At 35.3% G+C, this 21,468-nt stretch overlaps 1 protein-coding gene across 3 annotated transcripts in view; it reads left to right on the forward strand.

Moving 5' to 3' along the window:
• Positions 1–21,468, forward strand: part of LOC112047825 (neprilysin-2) — a 95,663-nt gene that overhangs the window by 46,562 nt on the left and 27,633 nt on the right. The window contains exons 1-3 of one of the 3 annotated variants that reach the window (XM_052890459.1): positions 5,367–5,370; positions 9,338–9,477; positions 18,235–18,345. In XM_052890459.1, the coding sequence (XP_052746419.1) occupies positions 9,366–9,477; positions 18,235–18,345 (223 nt within the window). In that variant the 5' untranslated portion in view covers positions 5,367–5,370; positions 9,338–9,365. Of the gene's footprint in view, positions 1–5,366; positions 5,371–9,337; positions 9,478–18,234; positions 18,346–21,468 lie in introns of those variants that run through there. The other 2 variants (XM_024085084.2, XM_024085085.2) reach the window with 2 other exon arrangements.

Raw genomic sequence — 21,468 nt, forward strand, 5'->3', positions numbered from 1 at the left:
TCCAGTGTCTGTGTGTATTTATACATTATATAAGTATTTATATGTAGTATATAATTGTATATTAATATTATAATATCAACTATCTTAGCACCCATAACACAAGCTACTCTGTGTGCTTACTTTGGGGCTAGATAGTGATGTGTATTGTTTAAGTATATTTATTATTATTATTATTATTATTTAAAAAAAAACAAAAAAAAAAGATATAGATATAGAAATAGGGCATCGCATCAAAACTGAGGCTGACAAATGTGTATAATTTGTCCTAACTTCATTTATTCGTTCAAGTTATTTCAACACACAATACCTAAATATTGTCTACAATGTCGAGTTGTGTGTTTAGGAAGTGTAAAAATTAAAAGTAAGTAAACACAGGGGTGTAACGGGGAGGCTAGTACCATTCAGTCTCCCCAACTGCCAACCTCACCTGCTCGTGGTGCACCCTGCAGATGGACCGACGAGGCTCTGGCGACCGACGAATGGCGGTATATCCATTCCCACAGGCTAGATTATGAAATGCCTCAGGCCGGTATCGGGCAGCAGCGACACCGGCGCTAGTAATCTAGCACTGCGCTGACCAACCCGTATGCCCAGCGTGGTCAGAACTGGGCAAAACTTAGTATGGACTATAAAAACATATCGTTATGTTTGCAAGTCCCTACAAAAGGCCTAAGTCCTGCAGTGGACGTCCATCGGCTGATATGGTGATGATGAAGTAAACACAAAATTGTACAAGTGTGCGCGCAGTGGAGTCGCTAAATTCGGATCAGTTTTTGCGGTGATTTTATAGGCACATAACATATCTATACTAATATTATAAGGCTGAAAAGTTTGTTTGTTTGAACGCAGTAATTTTAGGAATTACTGGTCCGCTTTGAAAAATTATTTCAGTGTTAGATAGCCCATTTATCGAGGAAAGCTATAGGCTATACACTATCCCCGTATTCCTTCGAGAACGGGAACCACGCAAGTAAAACCGCGCGGCGTCACTAGTCTATAAAATAATCATTGTGTATACCTGAAGATGTGGCCTATCGAATAAGAAAACAACACCGTAAATGGGAAGTCGCTTTATTCGGTCAAAAAAGTTCGTTGACCTTGAAGACAATGAACTTAGGTCAGACCGGTCTGGATTAAAAAAAATGCCGTCCGACGAACGATATGATGCTCCGTTGCATAACTACATATACTATACTAGTGATGTTCTAACCCAGTCGGTCAGCCCATTAAACTTCCTAAAATTATTCTTTTTTTTAACCAATTTAAAAAAAAGAAGGTACTCAATGCGTATGCTTTTTTTTTCTTTTTTTCTTTTACTGAAGAAAGAGTATACTTTCAGATAGGTTCCACTTAATTTTCATGAGAATCGGTTCAGTTATTTTGTGTTAAAATCAAAATAACTGAAATACTTTACATTATTACACTTTAATGTAGGGGACGTACCTTAAAAAATATTTTTAAAGGTTTTATTTTACGTTTTTAATATTCATATTTATGCTAATTTACAGCAGTAATAAAAGTAGTAATAGCAGAGTAAAAATAGTCTCTGCGCTAAACCGCGGACGGACGGACAGACGGACATGACGAATAAGGGTTCCTTGTGGACTACGGAACCCTAAAAAGCTTCAGTAGCCGCAAGTTAAATAAAAGCTTTTATTAAAATATTATAAAGTTAATTATTACGTAACTGTTGCGCCTACATATTATATTGCATATGCACTTGTGAAACTCCAGTGAATGCTTTCGTTCGCAGCATCCGGATTATTTAAAGTAACTTACATAACTGATGTAAAAGGGATCATTATAATTATAATCAACATACGTTCCAATTGCTTAAAAGCGCTTGGAGGCCATTGGATCAGCTTCCACCTTCACACAGGAAATAAAACTATAAGAAATTGTAATTGTTATCAATTGTAAATTATAATACTGTATGACTTTTTCAAAAGAGCAACTGTTGAGTTTCTTGCCGGTATCTTCTCAGCAGAACCTGCCTTCCGAACCGGTGGTAGAATCTTTACAAATAGTCAACTGACGTGTCAAAAGTGCTTGTAAACTGAGCCTACTTGAAATAAATGATTTTTGATTTTGATTTTGATTTTTTGCTTCAAAATTAATACAAAAAAAAAACAAACCAATAACTAAACTAAAAGTATATTTTATAATTTTAATTAAATTACTCGTACTAGTGGAATTCAGTTGTTAACAAATCCCACGGGAACCATGGATTTTTTCGGGATGAAAAGTAATCTAACCTAATCCAAAGTAGAATCTATTTCCATTCCAAATTTTAGCCAAATCGCTTCAGTAGCCCCAGTGTAAAGGAGGAACAAACATACATACAAACTATATACTACTATGTACTGTACTAGGTAAGTACACACACGAACTTTCGTCCTTAAAATATTAGTGTGATTTTATAATTAAAAACCACGTCTATACTAATATTATAAATGCGAAAGTAAGTCTGTCTGTCTGTCTGTCTGTCCGTCTGTTTCACGACTTTCTTTTTTATTTCACGGCTAAACGGCTGAAACGATCAAAATAAATTTCAGTATTATGTTACATTGGGGCCTTGGAGCAGAATATAGGCTACTTTTTATCCCTAAAACAAAAAGAGAAGGGGTTGGAATGGGAAAACGAACATCCATACAAACTTTCGCGTTTACAATATTAGTAAATTATTTTTTTATTCTCTACAAGTTAGCCCTTGACTACAATCTCACCTGAGTGATGATACAATACAATAAAGATCGAAGCGGGCTAACATGTTAGGAGTAGGATAAAAACCACACTCCTTTCGGTTTCAACACGACATCGTACCAGAACGCTTAATCTTTGTCGACAGAGTGGTAACTAGCCACGACCAAAGCCTCCCACCAGCCAAAAAGTCATAAAGACAAAAAGACAAATACATGTCGATGATTTTTAATTGTTATACAACACGATATAACATCGATTCCGTTATTGATTATTAGAAACACTTACTTAGCATTGTATTGAATTAAGTTTATATTCACTCTATGAATATATTCATAAACATTAAAGACATAAATTAAATCTTTTATAGATGCACATAAAAACATTAATTTCACTATAAAAAAAATCACTTTGTTTATTAATTGCTATAATTATAATAAGCTATAAAATATTTCTAATTTTAATCACGTTATAAATAAAACGGTAATATTAGTTAATTTAATGGCAATCCTAACGCATATTCTTTTTAAGTCGGGGTTTTAAAATATTTTTTTTTCCTTTTCCAACTAGGTTTTGAGAACCTTTGTTCGCCCTAGCCCCCCTAACCAAGTGGCACGTCGATTCTCTTTCTATGATCGCTCGATGAAAGTATGGGAATGACAGATCTTGATCACGTGACCTGTCGATAGCAATTAATGTCATTCCCATAAATCTTTCTAGTTTTCGAAGCGTTAGCGATAGTAGAAAGAGAATCTATGTGCCACTTGGCTAGGGGGGCAGTTTCGACGCGCTGGTGACATATCTAATACTCGTAGTATAACATCTTTGGGCTTGATAGTGATGTGAGTATTGTTTACGTATATTTATTATTGAGGCCTTACTCACATGAAAAGATTGTGGGTTAGATATCCGCCCGAAAGTATTGTCGTACCCTCTCCTAATAAAGTACTATTTATTTATTTGTTTACGTACACTTATAACATACATATAGATCGTTGCACAAATATATAATGTTTATAAATATCTCACATTCACGTATACGTACATCTATGCCTAAAAGATATATAGCGTGTAACAACATGTAAACAGTCAAATTACATCTTAATTATTATGAGAAAAAACTCTGTAACGACAATATAAGAATTAGTAGAACTAGTAGTAGTAGTAGAAAGTAGAAATAGTAGAACGACGTAAATATTTTGCGCATATACGACTTACGAGCAACGGGGGCTTGTTTTCCAAGATTCTAGCAAAAGGGATATGAAATTAGTTGGAGGAAAACAGGAGTATTAACTTAGCTGTTAAAGTATATATAATATATATTTTTATTTATTTTTAATGTTAATTTAATATGTGGCATGATTAAATCTATAATTTTATCTGTATTGTCTTACTAACGTTCACATAAAAGATTTCTCCCCTTATACAAGTTGATTGGGAGTATTTTCCCATAATTTCAATGCGATGACAAGCCCACTTATAGGAGCCATACTTTTTTTAACTAGAAAAAGTCTTTTATTGTTTTCATACAAAATAGTTCAAATCATTCCGACAATCCACGTAATACACGCCTTTATCTATCTCTGCATCTTAAAATACGTAATCCTAGGGGTAAGACTGTCGATATCCGCACTTCACTTGTAAGCTACTTCATGATATTTAAAAATGAATAAGTTTGGCTAGGATAGGTTAGGTAAGCATAATATAAGGACACAATTTAAGATCTATTTACAAAAGAAATATTTTTTACTCCGAAAATATTCATTTTAGAGCACATGTTCCTTAGACATTTTTAATTAATTTTCCTTATAGAATATAACCCTATATATCTTTTTATGTTATTATAAGTTTAGACATTTTTAATTAATTTTCCTCATAGAATATAACCCTAGATATCTTATGTTATTGTAAGTTTTTTTTTATAAGAATGGTTACGAGTGCTAGTATGTAAAATTATTCTGCATATTATTTAAATTGTTAGGTATGTTAAATGCTATTTTATTAAATGATGTAATAATAACATTTCGTTGCTATATTCAACTATAATTAAATTACATATTAGATCATCTTGCAAATTTTTATTACTATTCAATATCGACGGCGACACGTTTAGAACGTAATTGACTTGTTGAGTTTATTATTGTAGGCCGGTTAATATCGACGCGATAATTGCTAACGCGCATGTAACTATGATTTTTAACCGACTTCCAAAAAGGAGGAGGTTCTTCGTTCAGTTGTATGTATGTTTTTTTTTGTTTTTTTTTTTTTATGTATGTCCAGCGATAATTCCGTCATTTATATTATATAGTATATTCAAATAGTAGTTGTAAAATGTTTCCTCTTCTTGTTACTGTAAAATGTATTTTTTTTCTTATGTAAACTGATTTAATGTAATCGTCAATTTATTTTAATATTACGGAAATGTGCATGCCGTGTCTACCTTCATTTGATTGTGCAGAGCCTTGTGTTTGTGTTTTTTTTAGATTGTATTTGTGTAAATGCTGCGACAGTCACTGGTGGACCAAATAAATAAATAAATAAATAAATAAACAAACCGATTTTATAAATACTTTTTTTGTTTTGAAGGGTTTATGTAATATGTTGTTAGGTCCCTTGAGAGTAGTGTAGTAGTAGACCCTGAAAACCCTGTGCTGTCAATGTCAATGTCAAATCAAAATCCGTTCAGTAGTTTTTTCGTGTGTATCTATCTCATGAACCGTGATAGCTAGAAACTTGAAATTTTCACTGGTAAATCAAATGGTTTAGTAGATTTGGCAGGGAGGTGTAATGTATGCTAGGTTAACATTTGTAGGTAGTCACATAAATTATGTCATCTTTCTGTGTGTGATTAAATGGCGTATGGTAAACCGTGTTGTAACTATTATTTCTCTCTCAACACATCTCAATTTTTTTTTTTCTTTACAAGTTAGCCCTTGACTGCAATCTCCATGATGGTAAGTGATGATGCAATCTAAGATGGAAGCGGGCTAACCTGTTAGGAGTTTCTACACAACATCATATTGGAAAGCTAAATCGCTTGGCGGTACGTCTTTGTCGGTAGGGTGGTAACTAGCCACGACTGAAGCCCCACCCCACCCAGTCAGAGCTGGACCAATTAAGAAAACCTCAAACGGCCCAGCCGGGAATCGAACCCAGGACCTCCGTCTTGTAAGTCCACCGCGCATACCACTGCGCCACAGAGGCTGTCAATTATTTCTGTTGCTGCTATAATATAATATATATATCTTTTACGCTGTGTTTTTTGGTAGAAAATGTTTTGGAAACTGATTCTCATGAACCGTGATAGTTAGATAGTTTAAATTTTCACAGATGATGACAAATACTAAAAACTGCCTAAGTGCGAGTCGGACAACAGATATGTCTTTTTTGCCATTTTTATAAATGATGGCATGGCGCGATCTAATTTATAATTTATCAAGCATAAAATAATATCGTGACAGCCCAGTGGATATGACCTCTGCCTTCGACTCGGAGGGCGTAATTTCGAATCCGGCCCAGGCCATCACCTTCAACTTTTCATTTCTGTGGATTTTAAGAAATTAAATATCACGTGTCTATATAATAGCTCTATGGCCAGTAAATGAAATATTGTAAAAATATTTCGGTGATTCCATAAAACATTCCACCTACCTATCCAATAGAAAGGATTCTATTATCGTTAAAAAACAATCTTTGAGATAAAAGTGACCATAAAAACCGTCAATATACAGGAGGACAATAAAAAAACGCATAAAACACGGCCTCGTCGCGACGACTTGCACTAAACAATAAGTGATTTCGGATTATAGATGCTTACGTATCTAGATTATACACATTTACCTCTAAAGAGATAAAAATATGCTATGACTATGAGTAGATATATAACGTAATAGCCATGCTAGATATTGGATATGACCTATGCCTTTGATTCGGAGGGCGTAGGGCGGCATTCCGTAAGTGTGTGAACTCTGCCAATCCGCATACGGCCAGTGAGGTGGACTATTATATGATAATGTTTTTTTATTTTGTTTTATACTAGCTGACGCCGCGTGGTTTCTTTTTCCCGTAGGAATACGGGGATAATATATAGCTTAAAGCCTTCCTCAATAAATGGGCTATCTAACGCTGAAAGAATTTTTCAAATCGGAGCAGTAGTTCCTGAGATTAGGTATCCCAGAATCTCCTCTCAGAATGAGAGGGGTTAGGCCAATAGTCCACCACGCTGGCCCAATGCGGATTGGCAGACTTTACACACGCAGATAATTAAGAAAATTCTCTGTTATGCAGGTTTCCTAACGATGTTTTCCTTGTGTGCATGCCCCGATCCTTAAATCATCATCATCAAATCAGCTGCTATATACAGGAAAAAGGTCTTTGATTCTTCCAAATACCGCGGTCTTGGGCCGCCTGCATTCAGTGACTCCCTGCAATTCGCTTAATGTTCTTTCCTACCCTTTCTATCCTTGATATTCCTAGACACCACTCCCACCTTACGAAGAAATAAACAATTGGTTATTCTTAATAAAACAAGTAATAAAATTGTTGCAAAGCAGATGTTATAGTCCATTTACTCTAATATCAAAAGGGGTGTAGTATAAAAAAAGAATGAACCGACAATCATGCTTTTCTGAGTCTTCATATTATGCACTCTTAACACAGCACCAGCACCTGATCTAAACTTAAAACAAAAATGGGATAGTATTTATTGTAGAGATTAAATAAAGTAAAGTATGAATCGGTGCATAACTTAGTATAAAATTTATTTAAAAGTTGCTCTATTTATAAAATCTTTTATTAATCCTAGTATAAAACTCACTTGGTTCGTTGTATAAAATTTTATTAGTCCTAACAACCGTGACATAATCTACTATTTTAATTTCATTAGATTAAGATTTCATACAATCCTTACATAAATAATAGTAATATATTTAGTAATTATAATTTATAATTTAATGTATATTTATGAGCGTTTATAAAATTATTTCGGCTTCACTGTCGTAAATCATTGCGTATTAAAATTAAACTGCGTGTCTAGGGCACACAAAATTATTTTTATAAATTTAAGCCGCTTTGCGCGACTCATCGAAATAAGTTTCTTTTAAGCCATAAGAGGATATCAGGTATCCCTCGGGCTCCCTTCGGTTAACACCAAGGCAAATTGCGGCCAAGTAAATTGGGTTAACAAAACAAATTGAAATTTCGTAGCAATTTTCTCCTTCAAAGAATAACCACTTAAAATTTTCCACTTCCCTACAAAAGCATTATGTGACACTTGATTCCCTGCTCATTAATTACACAAACTATGAACTACAAAACTTTTTTTAAACCAAAGTCTTGTCGGTTTGTCATAAATTTTTACAATCGATAACGCGTGTACCATTAATAGTTTCTCGTGAAAGTATTTATAATATTAATAGGATTTTTCTCGAGACTAATCGATAATTATGATAAGCAAATAAATAAATAAATATACTTAAACAATACACATCACTATCTAGCCCCAAAGTAAGCATACAGAGTAGCTTGTGGGTACTAACATAGTTGATATTATAACATTCATATACATTTATATACTACATATAAATACTTATATAATGTATAAATACACATAGACACTGGAAAAACCCATGCTCATCACACAAATATTTTCCAGTTGTGGGAATCGAACCCACGGCCGTGGATGCAGAAAGCAGGGTCACTACCCACTGCGCCACGCGGCCGTCATAAGGATGATAAGGATATACCCACTTGATTAAATCTAGAACACAAGAAAGTTTTGAGAAGGAATATACGTACGAATACGAACACTAAGCAATTGCTCCCACGGTCTACAGCTCTAGTGCAGTATATACATCAACCGAGCGAGAATTCTTAGAATATTCCATAGAACCATCACGAGTGCAGACGTAACTAAGAATGTTCTATATTTTTTAGACTAGCGGACGCCTGCGACTTCGTCCGCGTGGAAATCAATGTAAACTTTCAAGCGCTATACCATTCTAGGGATTGAAATTAAAAAATTTTTGAATTACATTTGAATCATATTTTGTCTTTTTTATGATTTTTGAGCAACTTTTTAAAACTGTAACTCTAAAATGAAGGACTTTCCATACAAATTTCAACCCCTATTTCACACCCTTTTCTTTTTCTTTTGCAATAAAAATTATCCTATAACCTTTTCCATATTATGGTCTTAAACCGTGCCAAGTTTCAGTTGAATTCATTCAGTAGTTTCAGCGTGATGCCCGAATAACAAAAAAACACGGACAAACAGACTGACCAAATATCGAAAAGAAAAAAAAATATTTTTAGCTTCAGTATCGATTATATAATGCACCCCAACAAAAATTTTCAAAATATCTTTAATGTACAGAATGTACAAAATGTACAGAATTCGTATTATAAATATAGAGTCTAGATGCCGCTGTCGTCCGTTATGGCACGCTAACATTTGCTGTTACAATTGGTATGAGTAAAATCTCAAATTGCGAATAAAAGTATAGAATTCGACCAGTTTTATTATAAGTATAGATATAATGAGCATTCGCTTCTTTAATGTAAAATCACCTTAACAAATGCATGTTTACTTCTAACATACTGTCTTGTTTCAAAGGCTTAAAAGTTATTCTTTTTGCAGGCCGTCCTTTTGGGAGCAAAGGACGAGGATGGAGAAGCGACTCCTGATGGCGGTTGGTGTGGTGGCTTTACTGGCCGTTGGTTTTCTAGCCGCCTTCCTAGCCGTCATCCTACTGCGAACCACACCGAGTAACGCTGACGGTAAACAAAAAAACCTTGGAATGAAGTACACGCTGACAGTAGCTTGTAAATTTCGTATTACTGACTCCAATGATGTTAGAAGAAAAATAACATTTTTTTTTTTAAAAGAATTTTTTTTTTCTTCTAGCATCATTGAATGACTCTCTTAGTGTAGTGTCTGTAGACACAATCGCTTGCTTCCTCACCAATATTGTTCGATTCTCAAATATACACCGAGGCACAATAATTAATGTGATCGAGACAATCAGCAGAGTGTCCACACACGCATGAACCACACTGTATTACAGATAATTGCAAATAAAACGAATGAAGTGGATTTCAAAACATTAAAATTAAAAAAATATATATTATTAGCTCATAATGTAAGAAGTTAAAATATTGAAATAATAATTTAACTATTGATAATTATGTTGTTTTACATGTAGGTAAACACAGCAAACAATGTAATGTACATATTGTTACAGATTCGTTATACATTGTGTATAACGAATCTGTAACAATCCTGTAACTGTTCCCAAATTATTAAATAAAATTTTATCTGTGATACTCTTACAAAGACAATGAAAGGGGTTTTAGTAGATAAAATATTCTATAAATGTGCGACTATAATATTATAAATGATCTAAAAATAACTCTTTATGGTTGTAATATTTATTATCAAGACGGAATTTATCACTGTATTTCTTTTGCCTCGGCGTATTATTGATGAAAATTATAGTTGATTTAGATAATAGTTTAATTTAACGACTATTGCACATAATAAAGATTTATTACGTTATTTTCAAATTTACATTAATTATTATAATTTCTTGAAAACATAGAATGAAATGCCAATGATTTCATCCTGCATATTTATAAATCGTGTAATTTTTTATTTAAACTAATAATCCTTACTTGTACAGACAACTATTTTGACTTATATTACAGTCTTTTTATTTTAACGAGATAAAACGTAATTAAAGACCGTGAAAATAGTAATCGTACATTGTATCTAATAAGCGATCTCATCAACAACCTCAATGTTAAGTTAAACGTTTAATGTCTTGGTAATTATATACACAACAACACAACTCTTAGTGTCGCTGCACACGGGTCACACGCGACAGCCACAAACACCGCTACAATAAGCAAGAAGGGGCCATAAAAGTAGCTGAAGCGCGCTACAGCCACTTGTGGCCGGTGGTCGACACTTGTGGTTAGTGGCTGCTACTTTTAAGCCATACATGCAGTATCATAATCACGGGAGTGGCGTATGGCGGCGTTTTGTCGGCGTTTAGTAGCCGGTGCGAGCCACAAGAAGCGACCAGCGACGATTGTAGCATGTGGCGGCGTCAACTGCGTGCGGCGAGTCCATATAAAATGTATGAAAACTACAGTAAATATGCCGGTAGCGGCGTTTTGTGGTTGTGGCCGGTAGCCCGTGTGAGGGCGCCCTTAACGCTGTTTCTAATATGTACAGATTTAAAATCCCGTTTTTACGTTTTATTGACTATAAAATCTAGAAAATACAGTGCTAAATGTCACCAATGGGAGTCCATAACTCATTGGCTATTTTAAGAATTTACTCGAAGATATTCGTGTGTGTTTGCAAAATCAATATCCCAGTCTAAATTATACATACATAGATATTTACTGCTCTAACTTTGTATCTTACGTTAAAGTGTTAAATTTTTATATAGACTTACTCAACATGATTTTTTTTTTCACTACTTATAATTTTTATTACATGAAAAAATTATATATTATGTATGTATTATACATTATGGCAGTTATGGCAAACGCTCGCAAGCGACTGAGCAATTATCGGGCAGTATCCCGTTCCGACCTTGGTTATGGACGCTTTAGAATTGATACACTCAACCCACAAACCCCAACGGCTCAAATGAAGATGCCTTCAGAAAATTCTTCCTCGATCTTCACTTGGCAGAACTTCTGGTAAAATCTCTTTATGATGCTGCTGTGTTCCATTATAGAGCCTATATTTCTGCGCATAGCCAGAGGCTGAGCATTTATGATATGTAGGAAATAATAGTCTGAAATGGATATGGTGTCACTCGATCTCGTGTTGGCTTGTGCCGACGCTAGGTGGCGCGACTTGTTTCCGTAAAGAGTTGGGAGTTAGAGAGGGGTAGCCAGCAGGTGGGAACGACTGGCGATATAAGGCGCTTGCTGTACGGTCTAGCTCATTTTTGTCGTAGCGTTCAATCCATCTACACCTTTTGTTGGATAATCCTTCATGGGTTAGTTTGGGATATGCGGGGAGAGTGACTTGAGTGGAAAAGGGGAGTGTTAGTTAACTATCAAAGACGTCTTTAACCCTACATATAACGGTCACAAGTCCGTGACTCCACTCAAGGTCATTCTCTCTTCCATTCTAGGGTTTGTTTTGGTTACAGTTTGATTTGTTAATTAAGTTGTCTTGACAAATGTTGTGTGTTGACATCACCTTTGTTCGATATTGATTTTCTTATTTTGTGTAAACCTATGAGTCTGCCAAAAGATGTTTAAATAAATAATAGCTTTTGTTCAATATATTTGTTTATTAACCCAATATCTACATATTGGGTGAATAAACACATATACCACCCTGCTAGTTGTGAATAGACTCACACTTATCTTTTCACACCATTGTCAAACACAACAATGACAGTGTTATCATTAGGTAGCTACATAGAACCGGCGCTTTATATACCACCGCCCAAATACCCACTGCACCGTAAAAACCGATAAACTTGGTGCAAACTGGTAAACAAAGCCCTTCCGAATGAAATAATGCTGTGAAAAGTTACCATGTATACAAATATTAGATGAACCGCTCGGTGACTAATAATAAAGTTTAAAGTAAGTATTTATTTCGAGACTGAAGTCTTTGTAGATGTAACTTAATAAAATTTGACTTGCATCGTCTGCTCTTCAATTCAGGACTTACAATATAACTTAAAGTAATCAAAGGACACGACAGACTAGACTAAAATACTTAAACACTCGATTCTGTTTTGTCTTCATTATTAAACTCGTTACAAGACTAGTACTTATTTGCAGCTCATTAAATGCTATACTTCCCACTTTATATGAGAAGGCATTTTAAGAGGGTGCTTAGGGTGTTAAATGAATGAATAAATTATTGAATAAATGAATGAACGAAAGATTGAATGAATGAATGAATGATGATGAATTATAGTTTAATCACACGTTAATGTTAAATTCTTTCAACCACCGTCAGATGTTAATGGAAGTTAGCTATAATGACCAGGATTAACGGCATCGAGGCAACCCTTTGTAAATTAGCTTCAGGGCAACCTTTCGAAAACCATTATTAAAAATCAACTTTGGAGCGTTTGCAGAGAGAGATTGCTATAGAGTTAATTGTCTGACATGTGGAACTTGATTTAACATAATATGCTGTTGTAATTGTAAAAAAAATGTTTATATTTGGACTATTGAAGGTCTAGGCCCCTGAAACCTGCTAACTTCCAAAGCCACTACGGTCGAAACTCCTCAGTTTCCTAGGCTATTCGTACTGAATGAAAGTTTCACAGTTCAAACACTTATTATAGAGCATGAACAAACTTTCAGATTAACTGCAATAACGGAAGTCTGGCCATCACATTCTCTTAGTACATCAGCTTGGAATTCTGAAACAGTCATACATCGATCCGTGATAGCAATTAAAATGGAAGACGCCCCACTTCCCATGGAAAATCTACTTGAATAGTTTGAACTTGGTAGTATGAAGATACCAATCGGCTACGAGAATCAGGACTCGCACATTTTATTTGAAATTACATATGCCAGTTTCTATAACAAGGTACTTTGAGTTTTGTAATGGTAGATAGATCATGCTTAATACATCATCAAAACAGTTAATATTTGCTAAGAAATAAATGAGTATATTAACAGTTATATAAGGCACCTGGAATATATTTACAGTTATATATGGCACATGGAAAAGTTATATATGAGGCACCTCGCGCACTAGGTCGAGTTATAACGACACGTATCAATCATATTTATGGCGATCACTTACAAAATTAATAACATAACTATGAGCCTATTGCAGCTTGAAATAAAGTAAAAAAAAAAAAAAAATTCAATATGACATATAAAAATGACGAGTCATCGAACCCGTATAACTTGCTTCAGAGCAACCCTACAACATTTGTGCCATACTAACTATTGCTCCAAAAAGGCAGTTGTAACTACTAAAAATACCAGTAATTTTCCTAGGCGGGCACTTTTAAAAATCAATAAAATGTATGGAAATGACGAATCGTCGAACCTGTATAACTTGGTTTAGAGCTATCCTAAAACTTTTGTGCCATATTAGCCATTGCTCTAAATTGCTAGTTCTAACGATACGAGTTCAGAGCAAGCCCACAACATATTGGCATACTAACTATTGCTCCAAATGGGCAGCACTAACGATACGTACCATTTCTTGGCGAGCACTTTCAAAAATCATAAAATGTATGAAAGTGACGAATCGTCGAACCTGTATAACTTGGTTCAGAGCCATCCTACAACTTTTGTTTCATATTGACTATTGCTCCAATTTGCTAGTCCTAAGGATTCGTGCCAATTTTTTGTTGGCCGGCATTTTCAAAAAGGCCCAAAATGAATCCTTTCAAAACCAAAACTAAATATAAAATTTGATCCAAATCACTACGTTCATATTAAAAATTTTAATAAAAAAATACAACCGACTTCCAACTCTAAAATTAACCTAAACTAAAAAGCAAAAAATAACATCTTACCTATGTGCTACCTTCTGATCAGTTTGAAGGCGGTGCCAAGCCAGTGATGTTTTAATTCAAGCCGTTTAAATTACAAAAAATTTGTGGTTCTTAAAGAAACGGCTTTAATTAAAACATGAAACTGGTTTGGCAAAACAAAAAACATACATACAGCCGAACGTAGAACCTTCTCCTTTTTGGAAGACTGTTAAAAACTTACAATCATTCAAATCAAAAAAAAATAAGTTTTATTTTTATCAATGTACTAGCTACCGCCGAGCGGTTTCACCCGCGTGGTTACCGTTCTTGTAGGAATACGGGCATAAAATATAGCCTATAGCCTTTCTCGATAAATGGGCTATCTAACACTGAAAGAATTTTTCAAATCGGACCAGTAGTTCCTGAGATTAGCGCCTTCAATCAAAGAAACCAACTGTTCAGCTTTATATATATATATTTTTTTTTATCGAGAAAGAATACGGAATTTAATAATATGGTACTTAAGCTAACTTATCCTAATAACTATACAAATCATGCCCACGAATGGTGGCAAGAATACTGGCTGCTTTATAATATAATTATTTGAGCGAATTACTCGCTCAAATATGTCTGATAGATAGTGTTCTCTATTATGCAATGATTTTATTGCGGGTGAAAATAAAAATAGGCTATGCACCTACTTATTTGTTAGTATAATTTATTTGTGTCACCATGAATCGTGCGTTACGAAACTGAACGTGAGCTAATATTGAGCGTTATTGATTTAAATCAGAGCAGATACAGTAGTTACCAAAATATTTGCGTCATGCATCAATCGCGGCACATTGCCCGGTGGCGTAACTTCACGCCCGACAAAGATGCTTTTTATACAGGAAATAAAGCAAACTGTATCGTAATGACAACCTTGTAATGGTCTAAGAGCAGTAGCGTGCACTTCATAGATGCAAAAATGCGCTGTCTACCTTTGGGACTCAATACAAACCATTACGGCCTGCGTGGCGTGTTTTTTTTTTTCGTGTTGAGTAAGTGCCGATGGCTCCATGTGGGACCACGCGGGTAGGTTTTCATCCCTATCTTGTAGATGTCCCTAGGACCCGTACAAAACGCTTTGCGTCTTCTTTTCTCATACGCACAGCTAAGTTTTGGAATACCCTTCCCAAGTCTATGTTTCCTGAATCTTATAACTTGGGTATCTTCAAAACAAGAGTGAATAGGCACCTTCTAGGCAAGCGTGTCCCATCTTAGACTGTATCTACACTTACCATCAGGTTAGATCATGGTCAAACGCGAGCCTATTTGATGAGTTATTGATACAACTTGGGAGGAGGAGAGTTTAACAAAAGTTGTTACTAACAGTTAAAGAAACTACTACCTGGTAACCCAGTAAGCTACCAGAATTAAGAATTTTCGTAAATATAAAAGTTGTGCATCTCATCAAGATGAAGCTACTCACAGAAATATAACTTGATAGTAATTAATTGTCAAAATCCACGGATCCTGGACTATAGTCTTTTTCTGTCATTAAAAGTAGGTACATACCTACCTATTTAATGACAACAATCTACTACCACAAAAACTGTTAGTTCTATTGTCCAGCAGTGATGACAAAGGACCATGTATAAATATATTGTATATGTCAAACATATTTTTCATCGTTCATTGACATAGATGCATATTTAAATAAGTGATTCACTAAAGCATAACAATATTTTCTCTTGTCTTTGTATTCCTTTGATGAATTTAATAAATAAGCCGCGGCACCGTGACAAAGGTACTGTGGGCTGTGGCAAGTTACGTCAAACTTTTGTTTGTGTTTAAACAATGAGATTTGAAGTGTATTTAAGGTCTCCCACACACGGGCCACCGGCCACAACCACAAAACGCCGCTACGGGCATATTTCTTGTAGTTTTCATACATTTTATATGGACTCTCCGCACACGGTGGACGCCAGTGGCCGCCACACGCTTCAATCGTCGCTGCTCGCTTCTTGTGGCCCGCACCAGCCACTAAACGCCGACACAAAACACGCCACTCGTGCGATTATGATACCGACCACAGGTGACGACCACCGGCCACAAGTGGCTATCGCGCACTTCAGCTACTTTTGTGGCCCCTTCTTGCTTCTTGTAGCGGCATTTGTGGCTGTCGCGTGCGGCGACACTAAAAGTATTCATTAAAAATGAATGCGGCGCAAAGAGAAAGAGAGAGAGAAAGAAAGAAAGCATAGCTTCGGCCGTGGCTAGTTACCGCCCTACCGGCAAAGACGTACCTTATTTGTTCAAACCTAGATTTGTTTTTGTTCACATAAGGATAGAGTGTTTCTCAGGGGAAAATTGCTCAGAGCATGAAGTTACTTTAATCGGTCACTGCGAGTATGTGCGAGCTTTGTTTGTATCATATCATGTGTTTTCTCTCATAATAAATAAAAGGAAAAGATTATCACGGCATTGTGGTCAGATACATAAACGAGCAAAGAGGTCAATGTCAACTTACTTAGTAACATGAGAAACGACTTATCATATTTTATACAAAATAATAACACAAAAAGAATATCATAAATCGAAGAAAAGTAGTTTATAAAACATCGAGAAAAAAGTAGTGTAAACCTAATTTTAAAAAAAAGTAGTATGGTTTGGTATCTGGTATGGTATCAATTAACTAAAAATTCGTCAACACATTTGACTGATAGAAACTTGTAATTACATATATATACTTACTATACATATACCGCGATAGCCCAGTGGATATGACCTCTGCCTGCGATTCCGGTGGGTATGGGATCGAATCCGGTCCGGGGCATGCACCTCAAACTTTTCAGTTGTGTGAATTTTAAGAAATTAAATATCACGTGTCTCAAACGGTGAAGGAATCAACATCGTGAGGAAACCTACATACCTGAGAATTTTCTTAATTCTCTGCGTGTGTGAAGTCTGCCAATCCGCATTGGGCCAGAGTGGCGGACTATTAGCCTAACCCCTCTCATTCTGAGAGGAGTCTCGAGGTCAGCAGTGAGCCGAATAGGGGTTGATAACGAATACATATATATTTGACTTTCTGTTTTGTCAAAACGCAGCAACTTATATATTTATGCCAGCTATTTAAAATAAGTCTAAATTGTAAAATTAAGACGATTTTCCAAATTAACAGTTGAAATCATTAGTATCTATAATTTTTACTCGTATATTATCTAAACTCTGAGCACAATTTGTATGCAAAACAACCACAAATTGTAATGCATACGAATTATTTTATGAATGCCTTATATAGTAGATAATAATTAGCAAAAGATTGTTTTTAAAATAATTAAACATTCCCAAATTGAGTCTGTAACACGTGCAAACAACGTTGGTTCATTATAAATTCGTTTGTTTTTCCGTTATTACATTATTTAAAATAAACTGTGAATTTTATGAAAGTCGATCAAAATTGATCAACACTCAGTTTTTCAATTTTAAAAATAATGAACCTTGATTAAATTTGACTATAACGGACAATACAACAAATAAAATTACTTCGATGCTTTAAAATTAAAACGCAAAGGTCATAGCTCATTTAAACAACACCGCAACCACACTGCACCTGTACTTCTCCAACGGAATAAAAGTGGACCCTCGCTGTACACAACTGTGCAAAGTCGTTAATGACACTCCCATGATATGCGGGCGACGGGAGGGGAAGGACTGCGCGGGTGTGAAGTGGTCCGCGCGGGCCATCGCTACCCCGGCCCCCGCGGACCACTTCACACCCGCGCAGTCCTTCCCCTCCCGTCGCCCGCATATCATGGGAGTGTCATCAACGAACTAGCCAAGCTTTAGCAAGCAGATATTTAGCATCCTAGTCCACATGCTAACACAAATGAATGTTAACTCTTATTTTGTCGAGGTGGTGCGGTATCATCTAAATGAGTTACGACCTTAAATAGCATGAGAATGATTACGCTGCACCCAATCGTATAGCATGCTTACTGCTTCTGTTGCGTACTGTTATGTGTCTGTCCCATTCACCCCTCTGTCCGCATTCTAGACATGCCACAAACTAGCGAACTGAGAGTGTCCCCACCCATGCCGCCAGCAGTTATATCCAAGAGCGACCAGGGCGACTTAGTATGCAACACGCCTGGCTGCGTTCACACAGGTAATTAATTGATGTACCTACTTGAGTTTGAAATTATTGAAAATGAGGACGATTATTGCGCAGCGTGCACTTAATTTAGTCACCAGACATCAAATTAAAATTTAAATTCAAAGCCTTTTTACTTTACTTATTAGTTTAATCTTTTGTTACACAAACTTTAAGTGAGTTACAAAACTTTGACGGTGTCAGATATTGTTTATAGTAGTTGTTATAATCTACTATATTGTAAATAGAATGAGTTTTAGCAATACATATTAACTGTAACACCAGCGTTAGCTTAAGCGTTTTCTATATTCTGTAATAACACCGTTCGAAGTTTTGGAAGTTAGCAGAAACACCTACAGAGGGCCTAGTGGCAGTTTGTTACTGTTACTGTCACGTAACGTAAACGCGAATTTCTAAGGAATTGAAACAGCGCCATCTAGTTGCTCTAATGCACAACTGTTTCAATTCCATACAAATTTGCGTTTACGTCAACGTGATAGTAACAGTATGAAAATATTGAAAACTCCGACTAGGCACACTGATCAAATTATATAAAAATAAAAATGAAATTTCAAATTAGATTACATTCACGCTGCCTTTTTCTCTTACTGATTATTTCCTAATTCTGCCAAAATGTACTTAGTTATTATTTACTTTTATGATGCACAGTAAACGCTATTTATATTGGCGCTGACACAGGTGTATTTACATTTAATTAAAGATATATTACTGGCGGAAAGCAAACAAACGTCTGCGTCTCGGGACGCTAGACAGATATTGATAACTTAAACCTGCTGCCGAGTACGTGAGAGAAAGATAAGCCAGGGTGGCGCCGTAACGCGTTACGTTACGAAACCGTTTACCCTTCCTTTCAAAAATCATGATGTATTCCGCAACTCTGTCGGCGTCTTTAGATGGCTTTGAAAAGTCTCCCAATTTACACGAATACTTAACTACGATAATTAAAAGCCATTATTGTAATGGCAGCTTTGGTTGGTAGTTAAATACATCGTGTTAATGGGATACTTTTTAAATTAATTTGTATTTAACGCATGGAATGTCCAGCTTATATAGATGGATGATTGTTCATTAGATTGTTATATGTGGAATTGTTATAAATGTTAAATTTATAAAATATTTCTAGTGAAATGTCTATAGTTATATAGCAATTTTATAAAGTAAAACCCCAATTAATTACTTAAAGGTACATACTCGGAAGGTAAATCCCTAAGTATAAAACATTTTGTTTATCTAATGAAATCAGAACGATCTAAAATGCAAACGAATAGGTTTAGAGGAATGAAATTTGCATAGGTCTTCCACGTGCCAATGCCAATCACTAAGTGAGAAATTGGATAGCTCTACGTCAAAGAATATACCGCATTCAACCAACATTCTACATTCACCGTCCACCTATGTATCTTGCACTTAAGGAAATGATGACCAATGAAAGACATTGAACGTTTTGATTTCGAAAATTGGAATTCCAGTTAAATGGGCCAATTTCCTCTAAAGGTATTAAAAAATCCGTAGTATTGCTGTAAAAATGGAGTAACTTCTCCCGTTTTTCCAACATTTCCCTTCGCTGCTCTGCTCCTATTAATCGTAGCGTGATGAATAGTATGAAGAATAATTGTAACAAGTTTCGTTAAAATCCGTCGAGTAGTTTTCGTTTCTATAATATAATACATACAGACAGAGAGACATAAATTTTAATTCCATTACAATTATTCACAATATTTATTTATTCTATAGACGTACATTTGCCGTTGTTGTCAATAGAGAATTCTAAACATGTGAGCTATCTATGGACCGCTATCAAAATCTTCCCAGGAAAAGTCTAATATATTAGTAACGTATGCTAAATGCGCTAAAAAATATAATTATTCTTTACACTTACGATAAAGATGTAATAGTACAGTGGGGTACACTATCGGTTATCCTTAAAAACTAATTTTAAAATTTAAACCATTGAAAATGTTACTTGTATTAAAATTGATTTAATAAAAGTGTCGCTTGCTATAATTTGACGGTCATTATGTCCACTTTATAACTTCCCTCTAGTTTCTAACGGATTTTTTTAAAACCTTTACAGGAAAATAGCTTAATAAAAGTCCTTATTCTCTCAGAAAAAAATAACTCATCCTTATTTTCTCAGAAAAAAATAACTCATTGTGCATAAAATTCGAAGTCGTAAAGATGAAGTTTAAATATCTATTTATGAGATATTTCATTTATATATTGTTACAATTTTTTTAATTTCTGTTTATCTTTTTTTTTCTGAACTAATTTTTACGACTATCAGAAACCACAGAGTACTTTCTGGCACGTGACAATAGCACGGTTCCAGCGCATTTTTCAAATACCGGAATTTAAAAAAAGACCCGGTCAAGCTTCGCTTTGACTCATTCCCTACCCCTATCCTATTCTACTGCCACCCTACACCTACTCTACTTCTACCTTACACCTACCCCTACTCTACCCATACCCTGCTCTTACCATACCCCTACCCTACCCATAGGGCATAGGAGTTTGAAAAATAGATGTTGACCGATTCTCAGACCAGACACAATGCATATAAAATTTCATAAAAATAGGTCAAACCTTTCGGAGGAGTATGGGAACAAACATTGTGACACGAGTAGGTATTTTATATAATATATATGTATATATATATTATTTTGTCCACACACAAGTAATATAATAAAATAAACAAACAGAATATACAAAAATATGGTCGTGGTCGTGGACAAAAAAGGTATCCTCCTCAGCACGATGTCACAGCGAGCTGTAGATGTATATGTACGTAGCTGTATAGTGAAAGTATTAGGGTGCTTTCCAATTAGCCGTCCTACGTGGCTAATTTGAAAGCACCCTAATACTTTCACTATAACATAACAAGGAACAAACAACCGCAGCTACTCGTAACTATGTAATGTAAGTATTACAATGGTGCCTTACAATAGGGGCAACTACGTGGGTCACAGTTGTTATACTCTAGATTTGATTCCCAGGGAAACAATGGGCTATTATAATAAACTATTACAATGGTAATTCACAGTGTTTATCACACGTCCTCGCCACGGAATACGTGACGACTATATTTTACTAATTATCATATTATTAACTACCTATAGA

The sequence above is a fragment of the Bicyclus anynana genome, chromosome Z (genome assembly GCF_947172395.1).
Source record: "Bicyclus anynana chromosome Z, ilBicAnyn1.1, whole genome shotgun sequence".
Classification (NCBI taxonomy): domain Eukaryota; kingdom Metazoa; phylum Arthropoda; class Insecta; order Lepidoptera; family Nymphalidae; genus Bicyclus; species Bicyclus anynana.